The following is a 25,674-nucleotide window of genomic DNA, read 5'->3' as shown; positions in this document are numbered from 1 at the left end:
ACCCACAGCAAGTTTACTCCCTGAGCAATGGACTAAGCTTGAGATATCACCTAAACAGGCTTCCCCAGCCATGTGCATAACATGTTCTTCATGCCTCAGAAGTTTGTGTCCATACATTAATTTACCACCAGAAGCAGGTGAAATAATAAACTACCTTCCCGCAGCTTTTGCCCTAGAATGGTTAACTGCTTTCAGATGAGACCAAATAGACTTTTTGGGGGGAATTGGGTGACTTAAATTCTAGTGTAACTGAGTAATGTCATCTGGTACTTATTTTAAAACACAAAAATCTAAAATACTAGTGCTCCTGCAGGAAAGCAATACTTCTTTGTACTGGATAGCAGCACCAGCAGCCAAACCTTAAACGCCAAAGGCAACCCTGTAATGAAAACCTGCCCAACACCTTGGGGACTTAATAACTAGTAAGCCCGCTCGAAGCAAATGTTTCAAAAGCTTGTATGCTACCTTGTGATTATTTGTTCAGGTGTGTGTGTGAGAGAGATATGTAGTTTCACTCACTGCCAACAGATGGCAGTGTTTCAGAGACACACAATCAGACACTAGACATATATGTAGATGATTCTGTTTATATACCATCTTTCTTTAGTTGGACTCAAGGCGCTTAGCATGTAGAATAGAAGTATACAAAAACAATACTACAGAAAAGCTTTTCATAAAATACAGAGAGCATGGAGATACTAAACTGGCAGTTATGGAAATGCTTGAGTGAACAGGAAAGTCTTGAGTCTGTTTTTGAAGAATCTAAAGTGGGGGTCTGTCAAACGGAGTTCCATAGAGTTGGCTAATAGTCCTTCATCTGCAGATCCCAGTAACTGAGCGGGGAAGAAGCTGCTTTAAGTATCATGGATCCTGCTCATTTAAGGCTTTGAAAGTCAGCTAGCAAATCTTATTAAACTAAATAAATACTGAAGACAATAAAAGAGCCTTAAGTCCTCACAAAAATGTAACCTTTGCAGCTCCCAGCTCCTTTTTGCTTTATAACAACTCATGGCCAGAATGTCTTCCAGATTGGATGCAAGAGAAATGCTGCTTAGATGGCACTAAGCTGTTATATACATTTCCTTCCGTGGTACTGTTCTGCTCTTCTAGCTACTGGCAGCATACAATCAAATGCTGCACTGCATTTAGAGCCAGGACCTCAATGACATGTATAAATGAGACACCCAGGCCCATTCTCCCCTCTTTGGCTTCACATAGGGACTAGTGTTTTGTAACTAGGGGCATGGCCAAACCTCCGCCGTTGGTCATGCCTCCTCCCATTAGCTGTTAGCACCACTGTATCGCACAAGATCACACTCTCCCATAATGTGCCAAGAACTTGGAATATAAAGTAATAAATAAACTATAAATATACAATTCTCTGTTTCAGATTCTGAGTTTTCCATGACCATCGGTCAAAGTCGGCTAAAGGAACAGCTTGAACAAGTCCGTCAGCAAACAGAAGAGACCCAGGCACTGCTCAGACTGGCCATCAGCCAAACAGAGAGCTTACACTTGAGCGAGTGATTTGCTCGCACTGCTTTTAATATTTTTACATGGTCTTGGCTAGTGGGGTAAGCTAGAATTCCCCCCACTGACTGTTGCTGTAGTGTTTACTTTTTCAGGTAGGGAAAATATTTTGTGATGTGGATCTTGTTTCTGCTAGTGTTGTCAGTGCATCCTCTTGATAATAAGCATATGATTGATACTTGCGGAAGACAACCCCCATTCTCACTGGATAGAGCACATTCTATTTAAATTGGATTAGTTTATCCAATATAAGGAAACTCCACTCAAAATTAATTTAGATAATATAAAATCATTTAGGTATTACACTTTACTATGATAATACCAGATATTTGAAACGGGACATCCATCTGAAACCACCTAATGAAAACACAAACACATTGTTGTTGATATTTCATTAGTTGTTTTTAAATGGCATTCGCTGCAACCAGGAAAACAATCAGTACACTGCACTTTATTCATCAGGAATTATTTAAGTGGTAATATCACGCATAATTATATTACGTAAGCAACTTTTATTTTCAGTGGAATTATACTTTAACTGCAATCTTCCAAAATCATTCACATCTCTTCCTTTTTTATTTATTATACACTTGTATTTTGTATTTAAGCATACATTTTAGAATTAGGTTTTCTATGTTTTAACTTTTTTGTTTTATACCAGATGTTTAATCCACTCCTAGTGTATTGTAAACATAAAACGAATGTTGATATGGTCATATTGTGAACTGGTAAATGTGTAAAGGAGTGATCAAATAATAAATTAAACCAGAAAGTTTTTTTTCTTTATTCGCGTACAGTAGGTTTAATCTGGCTTACTTAGGCAGTGTTTGCTTGCTATCTGGATGATAGATAGTACATAGGTAGACAGTTAGTAGGTTGACACCGTACAGGAGACATGGTCAAAAGGTAGACCTAATTTTTCTGGATCATTAGGGTTAGGCTGGCGGAGCAGAAGGTTAGGGTTAGGCTGGCGGAGCAGAAGGTTAGGGTTAGGCTGGCGGAGCAGAAGGTTAGTGTTAGGCTGGCGGAGCAGAAGGTTAGGGTTAGGCTGGCGGAGCAGAAGGTTAGGGTTAAGCTGGCGGAGCAGAAGGTTAGGGTTAGGCTGGCGGAGCAGAAGGTTAGGGTTAGGCTGGCGGAGCAGAAGGTTAGGTTGGTGGAGCAGGTTAGGGGGTTAGGCTGGCGGAGCAGAAGGTTAGGGTTAGGCTGGCGGAGCAGAAGGTTAGGTTGGTGGAGCAGGTTAGGGGGTTAGGCTGGTGGAGCAGAAGGTTAGGGTTAGGCTGGCGGAGCAGAAGGTTAGGTTGGTGGAGCAGGTTAGGGGGTTAGGCTGGTGGAGCAGAAGGTTAGGCTGCAAGTGTTAGGAGTAGCCATCTGGTGTCAACCTATTCAATATCTATCTTTCAGTCCACACCCATTTGACTTGTTCAGCAATAGTTAGCCTTTGTATAGTACGGTGGAGCGATAGAAATGAATACACAAAGTTTTAGGCTAATTAAAATGACTTCAAACATATTTATTTATTAATAACATGCTATATAGATTAAAAGAAATAAACTACAATTTTTTTCTTTTGTAAATATAACTTTTATGTACATGGGCATCAGGACAAACTAAATAGAACTTAATGTGTGACAGTAGATTGTGAGAAAGTTTTTACTTATATTACTTTATTGTATGATAAACCCTGTAGACCTTATATAGCCAAATCAGTGGGGCTCACCCAGATTTCCATCACCAGTCCTATTTCTCATGATCTTGTTGTACACATCTACTCTCAGACCACAGAGGATCGTTGACAACTAGAGATGGGAAACTATGAGCTAGTGATATATCACCCTTCACCTGACTGTGTCGTCATTATTTAAAACACATATATGTAAAGTATAGCAATGAGAGTTAAATAAAACAAAAGTGCAAGTTTATCTTCATTCTATAGACAAAAACAGCAATGTACAGTGTAAGTGATCATGTGAGAAAAACCGTGGAGAAAAGACACTTAGACAGAAGATAAATTAATAATTGGTTCAACATTTTGTTTTGCTCTGAAACGAGCAAAGGAACAAATGTTTTTAGTGATTATTTTCCTTAGAATCCACCCATATTTATATATATATTTATATATCCATGTGTTTAAGAATTTAGTAAGGCAAAGAAACATTTATAGGTAAGAAAAAGCAAACAGAAAATGACATTTAGAATATAGACTTTTTCCATTTACATTTTTGTTGTACAACAAATATTCAAGTATGGTAAAATCAGGTATAATTTACTCTGGGAAACATTGGTCCAGACAGGATAAAAAATAAAAATAAATGAATGCCAATAAAATCAAAGTAGCAACTAGACTATTCATTATATTTCCAAATCAAAGAAATGGTCAATCACTTTCAAAGAAAACGAGAAAGAAATCAACCGATGAGAGGAATCGCATATCCACATACTAATTACATGTCAGAGAACCTGATACAGTAGCCTATACATTAAAGCCCCTATAAATGGAGTTCTCTGCAATAATATTTAAACCAAATGGTTTAAATGAAACCACTCTATAGCCCTACATGTAGAGCTATGAGGGTATATTCAAGTATTAAACATATACAGTGTAAAAGATCATTAGCATGTTAAACAATTATGTTTAAAACTGGACAGTCCCTAATGTCCCCCACATACTGCCTTCATGCTTCCAATGATTATTTTCCCCATCGGCGTAGGTGAAGACTCCACCGACACTTGTTAGAAGCCATATCTGGGAGAGAACTGCTGGTTTACGCACTGCACACTTAATAAAAATATCAAAGTTCTCTGTCCTTTTTCGTTTTTAAAAAAAGATCATCAGCCCGTCAGCTGGTGCAGGAAAGGGGATTTCGCAGGCGACCTACAGAGTAAACAATAATTCCTTCTTTTGAATACCATCCCTGGGGCTTTTAAGATGATTTTTACGCATCACTTTGGTGTTCAATTAACTTCTGCAATTAAAAACAAAACAAGATTACATACATATGTATGCTAAAAGCATTTTAAGAATGATTTAAACATGAGAGCTAGTTTGCAGAATAAAGGACCCAATACTAAAAATGCAGTACCAAGCGTTAAGTGAAGAAAAAAACACAAAAAGTAGGCAGACACTGGGGGTTATTCTGATTCACTTGGAAAGGCACAATCACTCTTTAATGGACAAAACCATGTGCACTGCAGGTGGGGCTGATGTAATATGTGCAGAGAGAGTTAGATTTGGATGTTTTATTGTTTCTGTGCAGGGTAAATACTGGCTGCTTTATTTTTACACTGCAATATAGATATCAATTTGAAGTACACCCCCACCCAAATCTTACTCTCTCTGCACATGTTACATCAGCCCCACCTGCAGTGAATATGGTTTGGTCCATTAGAAAGTGATTGTGCCTTTCCGAGTGAATCAGAATAACCCCACTGTCCACCTACTTCTGTGATACTTCTTTTTTCATCAGACCAGCCAACTTCTTTTGAACTTATGGTGAGAGGCAGTGTTTTAGTTGGCACGCTGGTCAGTTGGAGCAACGTTGGTCTGATGTATGACCCACATTAGCTGAACTTCTGCAATCCGCTAATGCAGGGACGGAAACCTTTGTCCCTTCAACTGTTGTTGAACTACGCATCCCATCATGCCCTGCAATGGTTTTAGCATGGCCAAATACCAAAATTGTATCAGGGCATGCTGGGATGTGTAGTTCAACAACAGTTGGAGGCCCAAAGGTTCCCCATCCCTGCTGTAATGGCTCTAATAGCCTAATGCTGGAGCATAGAAACATAGAATTTGACGGCAGATAAGAACCACTTGGCCCATCTAGTCTGCCCCTTTTTTAAACATGTTACCTCAAACCATATTTGATCCTTATTTTTTTGTAAGGATATCAATATGCTTATCCCAAGCATGTTTAAATTGTACTACTGTATTTGCGTCTACCACCTCTGTTGGGAGGCTATTCCACTTATCTACTACTCTTTCTGTGAAAAAATTCTTCCTCACATTTCCCCTGAATCTTCCTCCCTCTAGTTTCAGTGCATGTCCTCGTGTTCTGTTGCTCCTCTTCCTGTGAAGAATGTCTCCTACCTGTACCTTGTTAAAGCCCTTGATATATTTGAAAGTTTCTATCATGTTCCCCCTTTCCCTTCTCTGCTCTAAAGTATACATATTAAGATCTTTTAGTCTTTCCTGGTACGTTTTAGTCTTTCCTGGTACGAGCAACAACTCTTTCTTTTTAAAGTGACAGAGTCAATACCGTTCTCATCCAATGTTCACATGAGTAGGGAACTTGTTCTTTTCAAACAGACAGAGCAGTGGTCAAAGTCTGACTTCAGCAATGGACTATTATAGCCTTATGGTTATGAGCACTATTGTGTTACATTACACCTGAATATTTGCATAAGACCCCTAAACAGTGATGGAGAACCTTGGCACTCCAGCTGGTGCCTAACTACAGTAGTAGTACATCCCAGCATTCCCTGCTCCATCACTGCCCTAGAATCACACTAGAGCAGCCAGTTTCCCATAGTGATAGGTGATTTCACAGGTATGAACGATAATAATGCAGCAAGCAGCTAAGGCCCCCATACATTAGGCCAATGTGTCCTTTCTAATTTCCCCTGAGCTCCCCCAGCAGCTTCCCGGGGGAGCTCACTAACAATTTTCCACTTGATGGGATAAATCGCTGCCTTGCCACTCTCAGCCAATCAATTTGTTTTATAAATTTAATTCTGTCCCCTGAACACTTCCCAGACTGCCCGCCCCGCCGCAAAGCTGCACCCACACCCGTCTGGAGCTACAGATCCGACGGGATCGGGTGAAATCGGCCCGGATAGGATAAGTGTATGGGCACCTTAGCTTCAAACAGACATGATTCTATGCAACCATTGCTAGCATCCCAGTGCCTGCCAGAATCATCATGCCTTGCAGCTCCTGGTGCTGTGCTCTAGCTTCCTTGTCTCCTAGCAATGGACAATACCCTGAAGTAGGTTGTGAGCGGCTCATAACAGATCTCAGGGTGGAAAACTTAATTTGCATTACACAAGCCACCTAGTATATTTCAGGCATGAGTCTGGGGGTTACAGAAAAGTTTCACGCATTTTGGAAAATCCGTCCCAAACATCTATTTAACTTGCTTAAATGATGGAGGAAACCTTGTATTTCAGGGCCAAAGAATCACTTTTCCCCACAGTTGTCCTTATGTTAAGCCACTGTTTCCTCACCAAACATGCTCAACCCATCTCTCACAGGGGTCTGAAGCTGGGTCACACACAATCCACATGTTCAGCTATTTTCTGTTACTAACCTCATATGGGGCATGCGTCACACAGAGTGTACACATATTGCCCATATGTCATGGGACAATTGCTGGATGTTCCGGGAGGAGGTTATTAATGTGTATTATGAGCATGTTATAATCGTGTGTCAGACCTTGCACGTTCATACGCAGGGAAGAACACCAGTGAAAGTCTGTGAAGCGGCATTTGCCTAAAGTTGCAGGTGGTAGACCATCAAAAGTCGATCAGGGGACAATTATTTCTCTAATGGCCGCAAGATAGACAATGGTACAGCAAGCAAATTTGTACCTGTGAAGAACTACCTGGTTTTAATATACTAATAGTGTGTGCACATGGTGCGATATGGCTTCCGATGTTGCCGATATAGTGAACATCGGAAGCCATATCGCATGCGGATTGTGTGCTTTTTTTTGGGCTTGCGAGCCTGATGTGTGCTCCCGTGTGAGTGAAAATCAGCATTCAAATAGAGAGGGCAGCCAAGACTATATAGTGCAGATATGCACTATATAGTCAAAATTATCATCATATCTACCGTGTGTACACACCATTAGTATTCCTTTTTAAATAAATGTTTTTATTACCTTACTACAATATAAACCGTACACAACAGAAGATCCAACTATTTATTTTAATATTGACTTACTATGCACAGTCACTAATATCATTACTGTACCTGCTGTTTGCACACTGTCGACTTCAAAAGCTATAATTGGATTTAAAGGGAGATCCTGGATGCTGTTCCCTTCATTGTTTAGAGAATCGAGTTTGATTGATTTTGTTCCAACAGGTAAATTTATAATCTCTTCAAAGTTGTTGTTGTTCTGTGTACATAAACCATTCTCATTTGGTTTTTTCTCAGCACTAAAATCCATGTAAGAGAAATCATACATTAAAGGCGTTTTCATCACAGTGAGCACTTATTTGTGGGTATTTCAAAACGGTTACACATAAAACGGTTTTGTTTTTCAATTACCAATGTTCAAAGTCTCGAGATTCCATTTCAATATCAGTACTAACCTTTGCTGACAGCACTCCAAGTTGTAATCTATTAACCCTTTGAATACCAAGTGAATGTCAAAATAGATGTAAAAATTGGCAAACATATTTATTCATCCTAATGACCTGTAATGTTTACATTATATAGGAAATGTAAATAAATGTTGTTCAAAAAAAAGTTTATATTTGCAACATTGGCATTTTTAGCGCATATCTCTCACAGAGAAAAGTGATGCTGGAAAAAAGGCAGTGGTTGACCCTAGGGAAATGTAGTGGGTAACACTGGGCAGAGGCAGTGGGTGACCAGCAGTGGGTGACACTGGGGAGAGGAAGTAAGTGAAAGGCAGTGACAGCAGGGCCATCTTAATGCATGGGCTTCCTGGGCAGCTGACCTAGGGCCCCACAATTCTAGGGGCCTTTGAGCAGGGGTTTGCTGGTGCGTTCCAAGTTTCTTGTGAGGCTGATAGAGACTGATGCCTTACTGCTTTGGTTGTGAATTACACAAAATCAGAGCTGCTGGTGGGCGGTATTTAATTTAATTATTTTACGTAATGTGCAACTATTATAGAAAAATATAATTTTAATTACCAGCTAGTGTAATTGTAGTTAAAGTGTATTTTACCAATTCCAAAAGTGCTGTTTCATTTAGTAATAAAACTAGACTAATAACTAACTGACATAACACAGATGTAAGGGATTCCTTCTTACAAGCTTACAAACTATTGGGAAATAAGCACTGATACATGAGGAGTACTAGATCACACAGAAATGTTGGCCTGGGGTTTAGTGGGTTGTGAGAATATAAAAAATAACACGTGGACTGTTAAGGGGGTAATTATGTGTAGACTTTTGCGCGGTCTTGCGTGAGATATGGGCATAGTCTGGATAGGTTTCTTACATGTAGATAACGTGATTTGGGTAAATTGTAGCAAGATATGAGCGCTAGGGACAAGTGTTGTGTGCTATGTACAAATGGCTGCCTTCTGGTAGAGGGATGCCGCCCTCAACAAAGAGAATTACAAAAGAAAAAACGGTACTCTTTACTTAGTGCGGCGCCCGTCGCGGGCATCGCGGGTACATTAATGTATGGCCGCGACGCGACCGACGCGATGCCCGCGATTTGCCATTGAAATCAATGTAAAACATAAAAATCGTGTCGGTCGCGTCGCGGCCGCACATAAACGCACCCGCGATGCCCGCGACGCGATGCTCACGATTTCCCATAGGGAACAATGTTAAAAGTCGCGATGGACCCGATTTTAGTGTTAAATGGCTCAATCAACCCGATTTGGCCATAGGAATCAATGTTAAATGGGCCACAGAGCCCATTAACCCTTAAATGTCCCCCCAAATTTGTAACGCCACCCCACGATCCACGCCAACCCGAAGCGTGGCGAGCGCAGCGAGCCCGCGAGGGGCGGCGGTACGCGTCCTCCGACCTTTTCATGCCCTACTATCCACGTCGGCGTGGTGTGAGAATATAATAGTGTGGCGAGCGCAGCGAGCCACCGAGCCCGAAGCGTGGCGAGCGCAGCGAGCCCCGCGAGGGGACGCGGATACCTTCACAGGTAGACGCGTCCCCTCGCGGGCTTCACAGGTGTCCGTGGCGACCCGGACACCTGTGAAGCCCGCGATGGGACGCGTCTACCTGTGAAGGTATCCGCGTCCCCTCGCGGGGCTCGCTGCGCTCGCCACGCTTCGGGCTCGGTGGCTCGCTGCGCTCGCCACACTATTATATTCTCACACCACGCCGACGTGGATAGTAGGGCATGAAAAGGTCGGAGGACGCGTACCGCCGCCCCTCGCGGGCTCGCTGCGCTCGCCACGCTTCGGGTTGGCGTGGATCGTGGGGTGGCGTTAAAAATTTGGGGGGACATTTAACGGTTCATTGGCCCTATTTGGGCTGTGTGGCCCATTTTACATTGATTTATATGCCAAAATCGGGTCCATTGAGGCATTTAAGTGTCAAATCGCGGTCAATCAGGCTTTTTAACATTGTTTCCTATGGGAAAATCGCGGTGATCGCGGTAATCGCGGGCATCGCGACCATCCAATTTTACCCGCGATGCCCGCGATTACCGCGATCACCGCGATTTTTACCCGCGATGACCACGATTTTGATCGGCGGCGCCGTTCTAGGTAAAGAGTACCGAAAAAACCAGTAGGCTCCTTGTGTACACTAAAAAACTATTTAATCAATAAATAACATAAAACAATAATTTGCATGCATGCAATAACAATTTAATATAATTTAATATAACCACATCAATGCAATTGTGTATTTTGTGTAAAACGTAACCTATAGTTAACATGATTTGGGTAAAAACTAGACTTGGCAAGTCGATGAAGGCATCTAGGCAGCAAGATTTATTGTCCTGTGGACAACAGAAATATCAGGCTTGGAACTACTTTATGTTCTTGTAAGAGATCCTTCTCTCTTTGAGTGCCAACTTCGGTACTTATGTAGTATCTGGGCGTCCGATTTAGAAATCGGATCAGATCGCATCGCATCGCATCGCATGCGACCAAATCGTATGCGATGCGATGGTCAAGATTTTTCCATAGGATTCAATGTTAAAATGGTCTGAGTCCATTTTAACATAGAATTCAATGGGAAAAAGGGGTCCTTTTCCTTTCCCCACTATCCAAGTGGGCATGGAGTTGGATATAAACCTGTGGCGAGCGTAGCGAGCCACCGAGCCCGAAGCGTGGCGAGCCCCGCGAGGGGACACAGAATACTTTTTAATAAATATGCGTCCCCTCGCAGGGCTCGCTTAGCTCGCCACGCTATATAAAATCAACTCTATGCCCACTTGGATAGTGGGGAAATGAACAGGACCTTCTTAACATTGAATCCTATGCAAAATCGCATCGAATCGCATCGCATTGCATCTGATTGTATGCCTTAAGGTAAGGCATACAATCACAAAATCGGACACCCAGATACTACATAAGTACCCCAACTTCTCTGTGCAAGATGTTCAAAATATCTGCTAAAAATGCCAGCGTCTCTCACATTTGTTATATAAATTCAAATAAAATATATTGTGTAAAAAAAGATTATATTTCCTATGTAATGTGAACATTACAGGTCATTTTAATGAATAAAAATGTTTGCCTGCTAAATTTTACCCCAATTTGCCAAATTCTTACAGACAATTTATAAAACTCTGTGGCTGTTGATCATGTAATCAAAACAATAGATACATTTGTATCTAGGTTCATAGACACTTATTTTAATATATAATGCATTTTTAACCTGGTTCACATAAATTTCCGTGAGATATGCGTCTTCAATATGTTATACTGTGTTAAATATATGTAGACACAGAAGGTAACAATATTATACCCCTTTCACACCAGAAATGCAGAGACAAACACGGGAATTAAATTCCAGGGACAAGCAGGGACATTCCCGGGTTGGGACCCATTCACACATGCTTTTGAAGCAGGGACAAACCGGGTCGGCACCTTTCACACTGAACCCGGGATGACCCTGCATTTCTATGAGAATAGCATTGAAAATGGCCTTTTTTAGGCTCACATTAGATTATTGATTATTAATAATTAAGACACAAAACATTTGTAGTGTTTCAGCCTTTGTTTACTTGTATAAAACAAATTAAACGGCATATGAATCAGCTTCCCCTCTAATGATTAATAGCTCTCTCACCTCCTCATTTGTCCAAGACATGGCACACATTGCAGGCTTTCAGGGGTGAAAATGAACTTCTGGGGTCTGTGGTGCCACAGAACATGCACACTGTCTCCCTGCACGCTGTATGCTGCCTCTGGGCGTGTCTGTGAGCATCCGCCACAACAGGAAGTTGCCCAGCTAGCAAATCAGCACTAGCAGAGGCAACACGGGAAGCACCTTTCACACCAGCCAGTAACCCTGGAAGGACCAGGGAGCAACTCTGCTACCTAGCAGGGTTGAATTGCCGGCAAATTAACCCAGGAATTTGTCCCTGGAACCTTTCACACCAGAGCTAGTCCCGGGTTGTTCCCGGACCCAGCCCGGGAATTTAGGCTGGTGTAAAAGGGGTATTAGTCTTCCAGCTGCAATACATATGCATCAATGTTGAAACTTTAGTATCTTATACACAAATTGTATCTAGTTCATATACAAAGGATTTTATTGAAATCTCATATTCAGGCAATAGTTCAATAGGCTCACATACTGTAGTACTCATTCAATTTGACATGGTTTAAACATGCTACTTTGATCATCAAATGTAATCTCTTATACAGTACGTGGAATGCTGAGAGATACAGAGAAAATGTAAACCTATGTCTATTTAACAATTAACCCACTGGCACACCATCATTAAGCTCATATTTCATATATGGTTCCACCTTAATTATTTAATGTATTCAAATAGTTATCAATATATGTTTTTGTGTCAACTTATTAAATCCTTAACTGTCACACAAGACAGGAGCTGTTATAGTGAGCTCAATAGTATAATTTGATATTTCACATGGTCAGCAGCCCACCCTAGCCTAAGATCAGCCCACCCTAGCCTAAGATCAGTCCACCCTAGCCTAAGATCAGCCCATCCTAGCCTAAGATCAGCCCACCCTAGCCTAAGATCTCAAGGCACAGTGGGGCTAATTCATAGTCTGATACACCTGTGTTATCTCTGCATCTTTTGGAAGTCACCACCTTGTCTTTATGCAGATAAAAGCTGCTAAATCCTTACCGGATTACATCAGTGTAACCGATTATGCAAGGACAACTACTTTCAGTGTATGTAGACAATGAAATAACAAATGGTGCATCGTTGGATGCGCCATCAATCGCACCTCCCCTATGGCAGTTTTTCAAGACTCCCATTACATCCCAAAAAGATGTAGTATCTCTGTGCGTGAATTAGCTCTAACAATCAAAGACTCTCCCAAGATATCTCCCAACGTCACCTAATGGATCATACAAACAAGCACATACATTGATCTGCCACATAATTCACCCTTTGTGAGGGTTTAATACCAATGGTGTGTACACACAGGTACAATTTGTATGAGATTTTGCAGATCGCACAGGTTTTTTACCTTGCGATCCCGATGCGTGCTCCCGTGGCAGCACAAATCGAAACCCAGATAGACAAGGCTGCAATGACTATATAGTGCAAATCTGCACTATATCGTCCAAATCACATGCATGTAGGGTGGCTTGCTATGCGTTTTGATCTGATCTCATTGGGATTGAATAGCAAGCCTAATCGACCATGTGTACACACCATAAGAAGAACAGTAGTAGAGTAGAAATATTCGAAGAGAGTAGTGTAGATACTTTATCTTCATTTGTGGGATCACAATAAACAGAAGCTTCCAGAGGGTTCAGGGAAGAAGTTGGGCAGGCTGCTTACTGAAGAAGAAAAAAGGTACTTGTGTATTAGCAGGGCACCCACTAAGCTATTTGCTTAGTGGGCGATTCTGCGTAGTGAAATCGCATCGCATGGCACGTTTTAGTGGCGTACGATGTGATGCGATCTCACTAGTCAATTTATTCACTGCACCCTGACCACCGATTGCATCGCATCACATGCAAAATCGCATGCGATTTAGAAAAACACCCTCAGTGTACATGTGATGCAATGGGGTTTAGCACACTCCCCACTATCCACATCACCCCGAAGTATGGCAAGCCCTGTGAGGGGATGCGGAACGCGTCCTCCCGACCTTTTCATACTCGCGCTATCTACGTCGGCATGGAGTTGATTTTATAAAGTGTGGCAAGCGCAACAAGCCACTGAGCCCAAAGCGTGGCGAGCGCAGCGAGCCCCGCAAGGGGCCACGGAATACATGTAAAGTAATCCGCGTCCCCTCGCCACGCTTCGGGCTTGTGGCTCGCCACACTTTATAAAATCAACTCCACTCCGACGTAGATAGTGGGGGTATGAAAAGGTCGGGAGGACACGTAATGCGTACGCTCGCCAAGCTTCAGGCTGGTGTGTTTTAGGAACACATTCCCACCTGCCATATCATACATCTGAGACACTGATGACAACATATGTTAACTGTTAACTGGATTTTTCTTAATAATTAAGAAGAAAATATCAAATTAACAAATTACAATAACAACAATGAATCAAGAACAAATAAAAAAATAATAAAAGAGTAATTCTTCTGATTCTGCATTAGCCTCTGGAAGTAGAGAAAGTGCAAAAATAATATGATCAAAAGCATTTTCTGCACCCACAGTCTTTCGCCAGATAAATTCCTGTAGGATCCCCAAAGGCGCTCAATGTTTTCTCGTCAACTTCCACAATTTTCCCAGGACCGCCAATACGGCGTGGGGCTGTGACATTAGGTCCACGGTGCAGGCCTCCCGCATCAGGTTATTGTATAGTACTGTTGTTTTATTTGACAACTTGAGTTGTCGCTCACAGAAACTGATACTTGTGAGCTCCTCCACCCATGAATAAATGAACCATATCAGCGTAAGGAAAGGTAAACGGCAACCCGGGAACCAATGTGCCGCACGGAGGCTCACCTTCTTCCGACATGTTTTAATATGGCAGTGCCACTTGCACTCCTTCATATTTAAGCGCATTGGGTGGCCATTAACACAAGTTTGTGTCACTGGAAGCAAATGGTGCTGGAAGAAAACTACTGCCTCCTCCTCTGTCTGTGGCAAGGTGAACATTGTGACAGGTTCTGCAGCCATTACACATTCACTTCTCCTTCACCTCTGACTGAATCTGACAGGGAGCAGAAACACTATTCTACTTCTGACTGACTACGCTATTTACGCAGCCCACGCGAACACTACACTGATTCTGACAGCGCCGCTACGCTAACTGCGTAAGGGGCGCTGTGCTAATACACAAGTACCATATTAACTAGTGAGATCGCATTGCATGAAACCGTGCCGTGCGATGCAATTTCACTATGCCTGCGTACGTATGCAAATTGGGCGCCCTGCAAATACATAAGTACCGAAGAAAATACTATTTCATGTTTTAGCTTATCAATATTGTCTATAAAGTAGGACACAATATATTGTGCACTGATGGAAGCCAGCGGGTTGTAGTCTTATGTCCAACAGCAGAGACCAAACAGTTTAAGAAAACATACATTTAAATTAGTTCTGGTAAAGGTACTAGTCTTACCTATCCAAAGGAACAATCCTTGGTGATTCTCCATTGAAAGGGCCTTCTACAGTGCTCTGGAGAAATAGAGATTCCTGTTCATCTTGCAATGGTGTAACAGCTGGAAAGAACATAAACCTATTATGTATTTCTATCCCATCCAAATGTCTCAAATGTAGAAGCCCAATGTGATATTTTTCCCATCAATTTGTGACCCCCCACCCCCCATATTAATTCCTAAACTCTTAGGGGGGGGGGACTATTCACTTTATTCATTTACACTTAGCCAGTGCTGTAATCCATGTCTCTGAATGAAATGTGGGTCTTGTCACAGTGGCAAAAAAGGTTAGATTATGTAGCAGGTCTCTTTTGCCCCCACCCATTCTTGGAGAAAGTTGAAACTCTTGTATTTTGAAAGCCAGGTTGTTTTCCAGTCATTAAATAGGAGTTAAACACTATTTTTTAGTAAATGGGACTTTTACTGTCCTCCGAATTAGGAATGGGCACCGACGTCATGTGACATCATGAGCGATCAGGTCTGAATCGACCCCTATGTGCCCTGTACTGAGATTATTGCCTGGCGATCACTACGGAAAATTCATAGGGGATGGGAGGTTGCTATGGCAACCAATCAGATTCTTAAAGATGTACACAATCTATTTAATTACATTCAGATTTGAATAATGTTGGTGTCTGTCAGCAGTATAAAAACCATACATTTAAAGACGGGCACATCCCTTAAGATTATTTGTCAAACCGATAACTATTCTGCAGAGATAAAGAGCAAATGGTTGTCATTTACTCCCAAACATTAACAGATTCTCTTTCTAACCAGCAAACTAATTGGAGGGTTGTACAGTTAATCGTACGTTCTAAGGCCAACTTAATACTGTAATACCTATGGTATTAAAAAAAGGGAGTGTTAACTACTAGATACCTGTGCTGTCCACTGCTTTGGGTACGTCTCCATTTCTTTCAACACTTGATAGCTGGGAAAAAAATATAATAGTGCTATTATTAATGTATCAGTTGGTCCGTATATGCACACAAAGACTGTACAATTTTACATGCAATGGAGATATAAGAAAACAGCAGCATATAAAAAGCATAGCAGCCAATAAGATTCTTACATCATTTATGAAATGTATAAAAATAAATGGTTTGCTAGGGGTAAGACAGCCAGGTTCAATAAATGCATACATATTACTTGTCAGTTTTCTGGAAAATTACAAACAAAAACACATTTAGGGAGACATGTATGAAGCAGTGAAAAGAGTGGAGAAGCAGGCCAGTGAAGACATCGCCCATTGCAACCTATCAGCATCTACATAGCAGTTTATAAAAAGTACTGTACAAATCACTTTCTAACTCTACACCGATTCCCAATGGCTGCTGTCATGATGCACTTGCAGTAACGTAAAAAATGCTACGGTTGTTAAGACTCGAGTCCTAAGGGATCAGAAATCTATATAACCTCCAAGAGTATCATTTCCTCGTGTTGCTTCTACCGCCATTCGGGCCCAATGAACATATGCTAGGCAGTAGGGATCCCAGTGGGACTTAAAAGCACCAGGGATTTAGAAGATGCCTGGTAAAGTACCAGGACAAGGATCTTTGGGCCAGATGTATCAAGCTTCAACCAGTGATAAAGTATAGAGTGATAAACAGCCAGCCAATCAGCTCCTACCTGTTATTTTTCAAATCCAGTCTGTGACATGGCAGGTAGGAGCTGATTGGATGGCTGGTTATCACTCCTCCATTTTATCACTTTTGAAGCTTGATACATCTGGCCCTTTGTGCCTCAGGTAGTTCAGTTTGGGATTGGGGTGTTGGTAATCTTTGGCTTGTAAATGCTGATTGTATGGAAACATTGTGCTCCTCAATATGTAATATGCAATAGGATTTGTAATGTGGTCAGGAGGCCTATTACTCTGTAACAGGTGGTTTGCAATATAGTGGGGAGAGGGAATATTACTCTGCAATATGTGGCTTGCAGTATGGAAGGAGTATTTATAGTAAGTTGCAGTGCATACAGTATATTGGTATAGATATTTGTCAGCAATAACGGTGGGGGAACTCTTGCTCCAATAATGTAAAGATGACATCTGGCAAATTGGCTGGATGTTCTATAATCTATATGTACAGTATAGAAACACATAGGCAGCACTCCACAGCTTTTGAATCACATACTCAAGTGCTGTAACAAGTTAGATCAACATTTCATATGTCTTTATTTTTGCATATTACATCAGGATAAATGTAACAGCAGCAATCTTGTCGTATTTATAACCCCCAGTACAGATTCCACAACTCATTTCCTGGGTAGCCATAACAGTGTAAACAATCACCTCCAGACTATGCAATGCTATTGGCAAGGGGGTTTGAATGGAAAGAATGGCTTTTCCTAGCTGTCAAACCCCCTCAATGTATTCAATGTATGGGCCGAATCCTTCCCATGATTGGACAGTGAGGATCCTCTTAAAAGGCGAGTCCACCGCATTTTGTGGCGAGCCCCGGCATTTTAATGGCCACACTCACCATTTCCACCTAGCCTCAGGGAACCGGCGAGGAGGCAAACGGTGAGTGAACCAGATCCGTTGATTACTCTGATGGCGAGCTATCGGCACTTCTATGTGCCGATTGCTTGCAGTCAGGTCATTGATTACCACTACTTAAATAAACAATATAACATCTACAAAACAACACGAATCTGTGAAATACTAGGATGTAATAAGAATCTGTAAGCAGAGCAAATAAGTCTACAAATATGAATAAAACATTTCATAATCATATATCTAATATACCAGTGGTTCCCAATCTTTTTTGAATCTATATGCGATTATTAGGGTCAGTTATGTGATACAGGGCAGGATTTCCTTTTGTTTGTACACATTTTATGATTGGCAGCCACCAGCACTGGTTTTGCTTATAAATAATTAACCATTAATAATTTGAGTTGGTCCTGGACCACCAACCCAGGGCACCCCTACATGTGTCCCGAGGCACCCCAGGGAGCCACGGCGCACAGTTTGGGAACCACTGTAATATACAGTAAAAGGAAAGCAATGATCCGCATAGAGCTCATCTAGTATATTACCCATAACAGTATGCAGAGTAAGTCATGTTAAAATTATAGAGATCAAAGAAACTCTATTACATATAGAGGACATGTCATACTACTGAATACATATACATTCAGTAGGTATTTATGTAGATTCATGTTCAGTACATACTAGAAAATATCCAAAAGTGCTGTAACAATTTTAGTAAGAAGAGTGACAAGTTCAGTATAAGAGGAATGCTAGTGTTCTACAATGCAAACAATGGCTAAGCAGTAGCTAGTTTCAGACTACAAGGAAAAATCACAGCTCATCCCTCACATATGTTCCCACATCTTGTTAATGCTTCTCATTGAAATGCTTCCATCAGTCTTATAAGCAAGTCTTTTCCATAAATGCCTATGACCCCCCCACGTGAGTCCATCTGTCTCCCCCTCCCCCCCCCCCCCCCCCACCATGTAACTCTTCCTACCTGTTATCTAGTGGCGCAAAGCTTATGTAAATAGTGTACACACTCAAAACCATCAATATAAATCATATGAACATGCAAAGAATGAAAAATTATTTTGTTACGTCTTTCCAAATAAACGTCCTTTTTTTAAGAACACACTCAGAGACACTCACAAAAAGGACATTTATTTGGAAGACTTAACAAAATTCTTTTCATTCTATGCATGTTCATATGATTTATATTGATGGTGTTGAGTGTCTACACTATATGCACTATTTACCTAAGCTTTGCGCCACTAGATAACATTGATTCCACCCTTTCTTTTCTGCAAGCGTGCCTGTGACCCGTTCCCCACAGATACACAGCATGAACAGCGATTTTTGCTCTCAGTGAGAGCGCTTACTCTCCAGCGTCCGGCCATGCTGTCCTGGAATTATTTGGTGCCCAGCGTGCTGTACTGGGGCCCTCTTCCATCCACTCTCCTGCGTACACCTCGCAGGGTGACAGGAGGTAATGGATACCGGCGAGGGTAGCGCAGTACTTGCTATGACTTCCAGTAATTCTTGCAGCAGGGTACGGCAACCCTGTCTATGTCCACTTCAGGGAAATGGGGGGTAGGTGTTCGGTAGCGTGTGCTTTGAAATGGAGGCATTTGCCAGAGCTCCATGTTACATACTCGCAAATGCCTCCATTTCAAACCCCCACTATCCACGCCAGCCCGAAGCGTGGCGAGGGCAGCGTCCACTCACCACACTTCGGGGCTTGTTTTACGCTGATCTCCCCATGCTTCGGGCTTGCCACACTTTATAAAAACAACTCCATGCCGAAAACTGACTAGACCTAGCATGGAGGCGGGGTTATAGGGGAGAGGAGCCAGGCATTATGGGAAGCCTAAAGCTTTAGAGAGTTGGTGCCCTGTCCTCAGGATCCTCCTACAACCCCAATGTTATCCCTTTAGGAACCCTGAAGAAGAAATAGAAAATTTCACAATAATTTAAGCATCCAGAAAAAGGATTTACTACATTCTTAGTTTACAGTGCAATGGAGCAGCACGGACTGTATAAGGTTAGCATTCGTGTCTCACAGCAGTGCCGGATTAAGCCTTCGGGTGGCCCGGGGCACTATAGAAAGGGTGGTTCCCTTGCACTTGTCATTACTGGCTGCATAGGAGAATATTACACTGTCAAAACAGAGTAAAAGCAGTATAAACGCCTGTATTTGTCCCTCTGTGCCTTACTCTGTAGGACTGTAGGAGACCTCACAGGTTCAGTGCTGCCTCTGATTAAAACCCTCCATTGATGAGGCTGCCGCTGCGGTCTTCCATGGGCCTGAGAAGCATGTAATGAGCTCCACCAGTCAGAGCTCAGCACAAACCTCTCAGCCTCTGCCCACTTGTGCAAAGTGTCATGGGACTTAATCAACTCCCAGTAATGCACTGCACACTTGTGCAGGTAGTGTGCCTTGGCACCCGATGCTCAGCACCATTAATCATTGTGACTGGCAGATAGGTAAAGCTGTAGCACGACCCCACTCCCATGCACAAAACCTTTAGCTAAAAAATGTAAAATACATGCCGACCCCCTGTGCCCCCCTTTAATCCGGCCCTGTATCACATCACTGAGGTCATGGGTTCAACACACACCATGGCCTGTGCAGAGTTTGTATATTCTTCCCGTGATTGCATGGGTTTCCTCCGGGTAGTCTGGTTTTCTCCCACAATTCCAAAATATACTGTTAGGATAATAGGCTCTCAACAAATGTGTGTGTGCGCATGTACATGTGGTAGGGAATATCGATTGTAAGCTCCACTAGGACAGGGAATGTCCCAGTGGATTTGAACTGTGAATGTTCAAATATTCTCTGTAAAGTGCTGCAGAATATGGGTGCACTATATAAATAGCTGGTAATAATATTAGTAAGAAATAACTGCACATCACCTAGGTATTCTAGTCCTTGTGCATTACATTACTGTGCTGACCTGTAATGGATCAATTACTTGTAAGCACATTTGGTGCTAATTTGTTTTAGCTTAAGCAGAAATGTATAGAAGACAATTACTAGTTCTTAATACCTTATCTCCAGATTCACTACGCCTGGTCCTCTTCATGATCTCCTCTAGTCGCTGTGCAGAAAAAAAAAAAGGGGGAAGTTTAGGAGATGAAATGTAATGCTCCACAAACAGAAATGAGCTCCACAATACAGTGCTATTATCTGGTGCAGGCCATTGTCCCACCCTAATAAAAAATGGGCACAACAGACAGCAAACAGGCACTATAAGCAAGCAGTCATGGGGTACACTAGGATGAAGCTCTGGTCTACTATTGAATACCTGGCCTACATTTTATACATAAACATTGAATGTACAGAACATATTTCAAGCAATATAAATTAAAAATGTAACTGACTATCTTAGAGGGTGTGGTCTAGATGTTAAATCCCCTTTTGAATGTTATACTTCGATGATCCCATTTTGGGCTAAATTATGTTTATCGGTTGTACTCCTGGATGTTTTTATTCAACAAATGTTTGTCCAACCTTAATTTATATGTATTTACTGTGTCTGCCGATGCCACTTCTTCTGGTATACAGTTCCGTACTTTTACTGCCCTAGCCGTAAAAAAGCCTTTCCTTTGGAAGGTACGAAATCTTCTCTCCTCAAGCCTGAGCGCATGCCCATGTGTCCTAGTCTCCGACCTCAATGTAAAGGCCCATACACACTAGATGATATTGGCAACAATATCGTTCAGAAAAGGAAGGCTTTCAATATGATATTGTGAACAAGATCGTCCAGTGTGTACGATGTACATAGTTAATGATGCCCTCTTCCGCACATCGCAAAGAACCCCCACCCTTGTCCAAGTATGTTCTGACAAGGGAGAACATCGTTAACTATTGCTTTGCTGTAGCATTACAGTCGGTACCCCTGCCGTTGGCTTCATCCTGTGCAGCATCGGCAAGTGTGTATACACTTGCCGATGCCAGTCCCTTGCGCCTCCAGTATCGGCATTGGTGTTCTCATCGTAATGTGTACGACCCTTAAGTAGGATGACTGACAGTTTGTTATATTGTCCCTTGATATATTTGCACATGTTAATCATGTCTCCCCTTAAATGTCTCTTTTCCAGCGTAAACATTCCTAATTCGGCTATTGAATCTATGTCTCTATGTGTCCAATCACTTGTCTACATTGTGTATTAAAAGGGAACCTTACCTTTTTCCTCTCTGAACGTTCCTGCTCCTCTCTTTGGAAATGTTTTTCCCGCTCTATCCTAATGCGATTGGCTTCTTCTATCTAGACAAATTATAAGCAAATAAGCAGATCAGAAATGATTAGCATTTATCAGTTGCTCTATTATGTTTTAGTACGGTCACCAGAAACCTGCAAATAGTAATCTAGCATGAGCATTAGAAATGGAGAAGTACATTTCGTACTCATCATTGCTCAAAAGAAAATATTGGTGGATTATTATGCTAATCATTCATTCACTAGTAGTGCGTGTGTGTGTGTGTCTGTGTGTATGTATGTATCTACAGGGCTGCCAAGAGAATCCTGGGCCCCGGTACAACAACTTTGTGGGGCCCCCACAGATGGAGCTCCCTGCACACTCTGCGGACCCTTGTTACGCCACTGCTTCCAAGGTGGATACAAGGACACAAATTTACACTGTAATGCCTATTACACATCACACACCTATTACATATTATACCACATGCCATAATGCTCATTACACATTATGCCACACACCGTAGTGGCCAGTACACATTTTTATGCCATACACCGTAATACCCATTACATATTTTACCACATGCCATCATGCCCATTACACAATATTCCACACACCGTAATGCTCATTGCATATTATGCCACACACTGTAATGTCTATTACATATAATACCACACATATTATGCCACCAAATAAAAAAAACCTGTGTGTCCAGACCCGGGCCCCACTGACAGGCCTGGGTAAACTGTACCTGCCCCCCCCCCCCCCTCTCAGCACCCCTGTGTATCTATCATAGCCACAAAACTATAGTGTACGTCCTATACAACTAGATGTGATGTTTATTACCATTTAATCTACTTTTATAAAAAAAATTAAGAAACAGACAAGTAGAGACAAGTCCATAGCAATCAATAATCTTATTATTTTACAGAATACAGTTGAATAATGCTGCCTCTGAGCTTATTGGTTGCTTCACTCTAAAAGGCTTGATCAAGCTCCCCCCTCTGTCCTTCACAGCCAGGGCCAGTGAAAGCCTAATGTTTTGGTTAACCAATACTGATTTCGGGGACATGTCACCAATTTAACATTAATTTCAAAGTTTAGGCTGTGAGAGTGAGTGCTAGCAGAACATGTCAACCAATCAAACTGCTGTAAATACTCACATATATACATGCATACAAACACATATCCAGCAATATCAGCAGCACTCGAGAGGCTTTATAAACAAAGCTCACTTTGCAACTGTGTCCAATCCTGTGATAAACATTTCAGTTTGTTCAACCTTTATCAAGAACTTGGATGTATGTGTTGGAATTCGATTTGGATATCCCAAAAAAGCACCAAGGCACCAAGACACAGTAGGAGTGCCAGCCAATATATTCTTGCGCACTCACCCCTAATCTTGTTTAGTGACTCCATTGCCCTCTCAATCTTCTAAATATTTACCAAAATAAACAAGCAACGGCACTCGGATGGTAAAGCAAATTGGTGTTATTAAATTAAATCAGCATGACCCTCCGTTTCACGGCACAATCGCCCTTTGAAATGTTGGAGTGCCATGCTGATTTCATTGAACAACAACAATTTGCTTTAACCATCCGAGTGCCGCTGCTTGTTTGTATTGGAAAATTAGTGAATTATACTCACCGAAAATTCCATTTCTTCTTAGAGACCCCATGGTAGCCATAACACTGGAATATCCTTCCTCTCCTCTAGTTTAGAGAAGACATTTATATGGCAGCCATAACATTGGGACAGACCAAAGCAGAATAAAGAGTGGGAAATAACAAATAACGCAAAGTTATTTATTTTGCAAGAGAATATTGCAAAAAACATTATCCCCAAAGTGGGCAGTTAAAACATTCATAGCGTAATGTTTAGAGAAAGTGTTGAAAGAGGACCAGGATGCTGTTTTGCAAATGTCCTTTGAACAGTAGGTGCCTTCACCTTCCTCACCCATGACAAAGTCATAGACCTGGTCGAGTGTGCCTTGATACAGGTGAAACATCTCATCTATCTTCCTTGTATATGAATGTAATAAGGTATCTGACCCATCTTGAAACAGTTTACTTTGAAGAAGCAAAGCATTTCCAAATTCCTTCTGGAATGATGAACAAATGTTTAGATTTTCTTATGTCTTTTAACCTATTGAGGTAGAGGTTAATCCCCCTGTCCAAGTCCAGCATATGCCAGTTCTCCTCTTTCTTGTTCTTAGGCTCAGGATAGAAAGCAGGCAGTATAATCTCCTGATTAAACAGAACGCTGAGACTACAGTACTTTAGGAAGAAAGTTAGGATGAGCATGTTTAGGTATAGTTCCCCCATCCATAGGACCTGTATCTCTCTGATTTTTCTTGTATATGCAATTGCAACTAAGAATACAATTTTCCACATCTGGAATTTGAGAGACGCCTCTATTAAAGGTTTAAATGGTTGCTTTATTAGAGAGTTTAGAACAAGGTTCAAATCCCAGGGAGCCACAAAAGTTTTAACGGCTTTGCAGAATTTCTTAATCAGTCTGTCTTCTGCCAATCTCCTTTACACAACAAGTATACTTAGGGCCGCTCTCTGTACTTTACTAGTAGACACAGCTAGTGAGAATCCTTTGCACAAGAACTTTAAGACCTGTTCCGTTGAGGAAGTAGTGAAGTTTTCTGAGGATCCCCTCCAGACAATACATTTTCACCATACTTTATAATATGCCTGAGAGAAAACCTCTTACCTTGCTTGTAATAGGATTTGGATCACTGACCTGATAATCCTTGTTGTTTCAACAGATTCCATTCAATGTCATGTTTTAAGAAACAATCCTGCTGGATCATGATGATAGACTGTACAATAGGTCTGGAGTGATGGTTAGAGTCCGAGGTTCTTGTACTGCCGTTTTCCAAAGCTGGCGTGAACCTCTCTCTCCTTGGCCAGAAGGGAAGCATCACTATAATGAATATTCTCTCATGTTCAAGGACCAGGTTACCTGTACCATATGATGCACAAAATGATGCCTGATGTACTTGCATCTGTTGTCATGATTAGAAATTGAGGAAGATCCAGAAAAGTAGCTTGGTCCACTAATTCATCGTCTGTCCACCAAGCTATCCTCTTACTTGTGTATTTTGTTTCACCATAGTCCTTTACCACAGTTCTTCTTAAATATGGAAGAAGACTTCACTTGAAAAGTCTCATTCTCCACTGTGCCCAAAGAATAATACCTATGGCTGTGGTCATCATTCCCAGTAACTGGAGACCTATTTTAATGAGATTTTCTTTCTTTTCATAAGAGCCAAGGATAGGTCCTAAATCCTTAAGAATATTTATCTTGAAAGAAAAAAATCTGAAATTTGTGGTGTCTATCTGAACACCCAGGAATTGAATGTTCTGAGATGGCTGTAGTCTGCTCTTATTTCAATTTATGATCCATCCATGTGCCTGTAGAAACTGAATAACCTATTTCAGATCCATTTCTACCTTCTCCTTGGAACCTACTGCAATGAGGATATCATGTAGCTATGGCCAAAGTTGGATCTGCCGCTCTAAGACATACGATCAAGGATACTAGGATCTTTGTAAATAAGCTCTGTGCTAGACCAAAGGGTAGGCAGGCAAATTGGTAATGTCTGTCCTGGATGCAGAATCTTAGAAACCTTCGGCCTTCCTGCTAGATTGGTATGTGATAATATGAGTCCTTTAAATCTATTGACGGCAAGAAATCCTTTCTTCTGACCCCAGCCAGAATGGTTTTTAGCGTTTCCATCCGGAATATCCTTACATTGACGAATGAGTACAGGTATCTCAGATCTAGGATTGTTCTGAAGACTAATGTATTTTTCTTTACTGGGAATAGACTCTAATAGAATCCTCCTTTTCCTGTGCTACTGGTACTGGTTCTATCGCTCTGATGGTCATCAAGTTATTCAATATGGCTAGAAGAGCTTTCTTGTCTTTCTCTATTCTTGGCAGATTTGACTCTTAAAACCTGTTTTCTTCTCACTGCCCCAGCTGGCAGGATAACGGAGTATCTGTAAA

General features: G+C 41.6%; 2 protein-coding genes across 7 annotated transcripts in view; one reads left to right on the top strand and one right to left on the bottom strand.

Annotated features, from left to right (window-relative positions):
• LOC146063830 (uncharacterized) overlaps positions 1-4,340 on the top strand; it is a 63,661-nt gene extending 59,321 nt beyond the window's left edge. The window contains exons 14-15 of one of the 2 annotated variants that reach the window (XR_014471684.1): positions 1,391-2,679; positions 2,727-4,340. Coding sequence is in view for 1 of the 2 variants with exons in the window: in XM_083176629.1 (XP_083032755.1) it covers positions 1,391-1,527 (137 nt within the window). In the remaining variant the exon portion in view is untranslated. Of the gene's footprint in view, positions 1-1,390 lie in introns of both variants that reach the window. The other variant, XM_083176629.1, reaches the window with a different exon arrangement.
• MAP7 (microtubule associated protein 7) overlaps positions 2,116-25,674 on the bottom strand; it is a 181,561-nt gene continuing 158,002 nt past the window's right edge. For all 5 annotated transcript variants that reach the window (XM_083176626.1, XM_083176627.1, XM_083176625.1 and 2 more), the window contains 6 exons: positions 21,640-21,720; positions 20,500-20,550; positions 15,856-15,907; positions 14,940-15,039; positions 7,502-7,689; positions 2,116-4,493 (listed from right to left, as the gene is read on the bottom strand). In XM_083176626.1, the coding sequence (XP_083032752.1) occupies positions 4,483-4,493; positions 7,502-7,689; positions 14,940-15,039; positions 15,856-15,907; positions 20,500-20,550; positions 21,640-21,720 (483 nt within the window). In that variant the 3' untranslated portion in view covers positions 2,116-4,482. The remainder of the gene's footprint in view (positions 4,494-7,501; positions 7,690-14,939; positions 15,040-15,855; positions 15,908-20,499; positions 20,551-21,639; positions 21,721-25,674) is intronic.

This window comes from Crinia signifera, chromosome 3 (genome assembly GCF_055691185.1).
Source record: "Crinia signifera chromosome 3, ASM5569118v1, whole genome shotgun sequence".
NCBI lineage: Eukaryota > Metazoa > Chordata > Amphibia > Anura > Myobatrachidae > Crinia > Crinia signifera.
The sequence above is the reverse complement of the archived record's forward strand: the minus strand, read 5'-3'. Positions and strand labels throughout refer to the sequence as shown.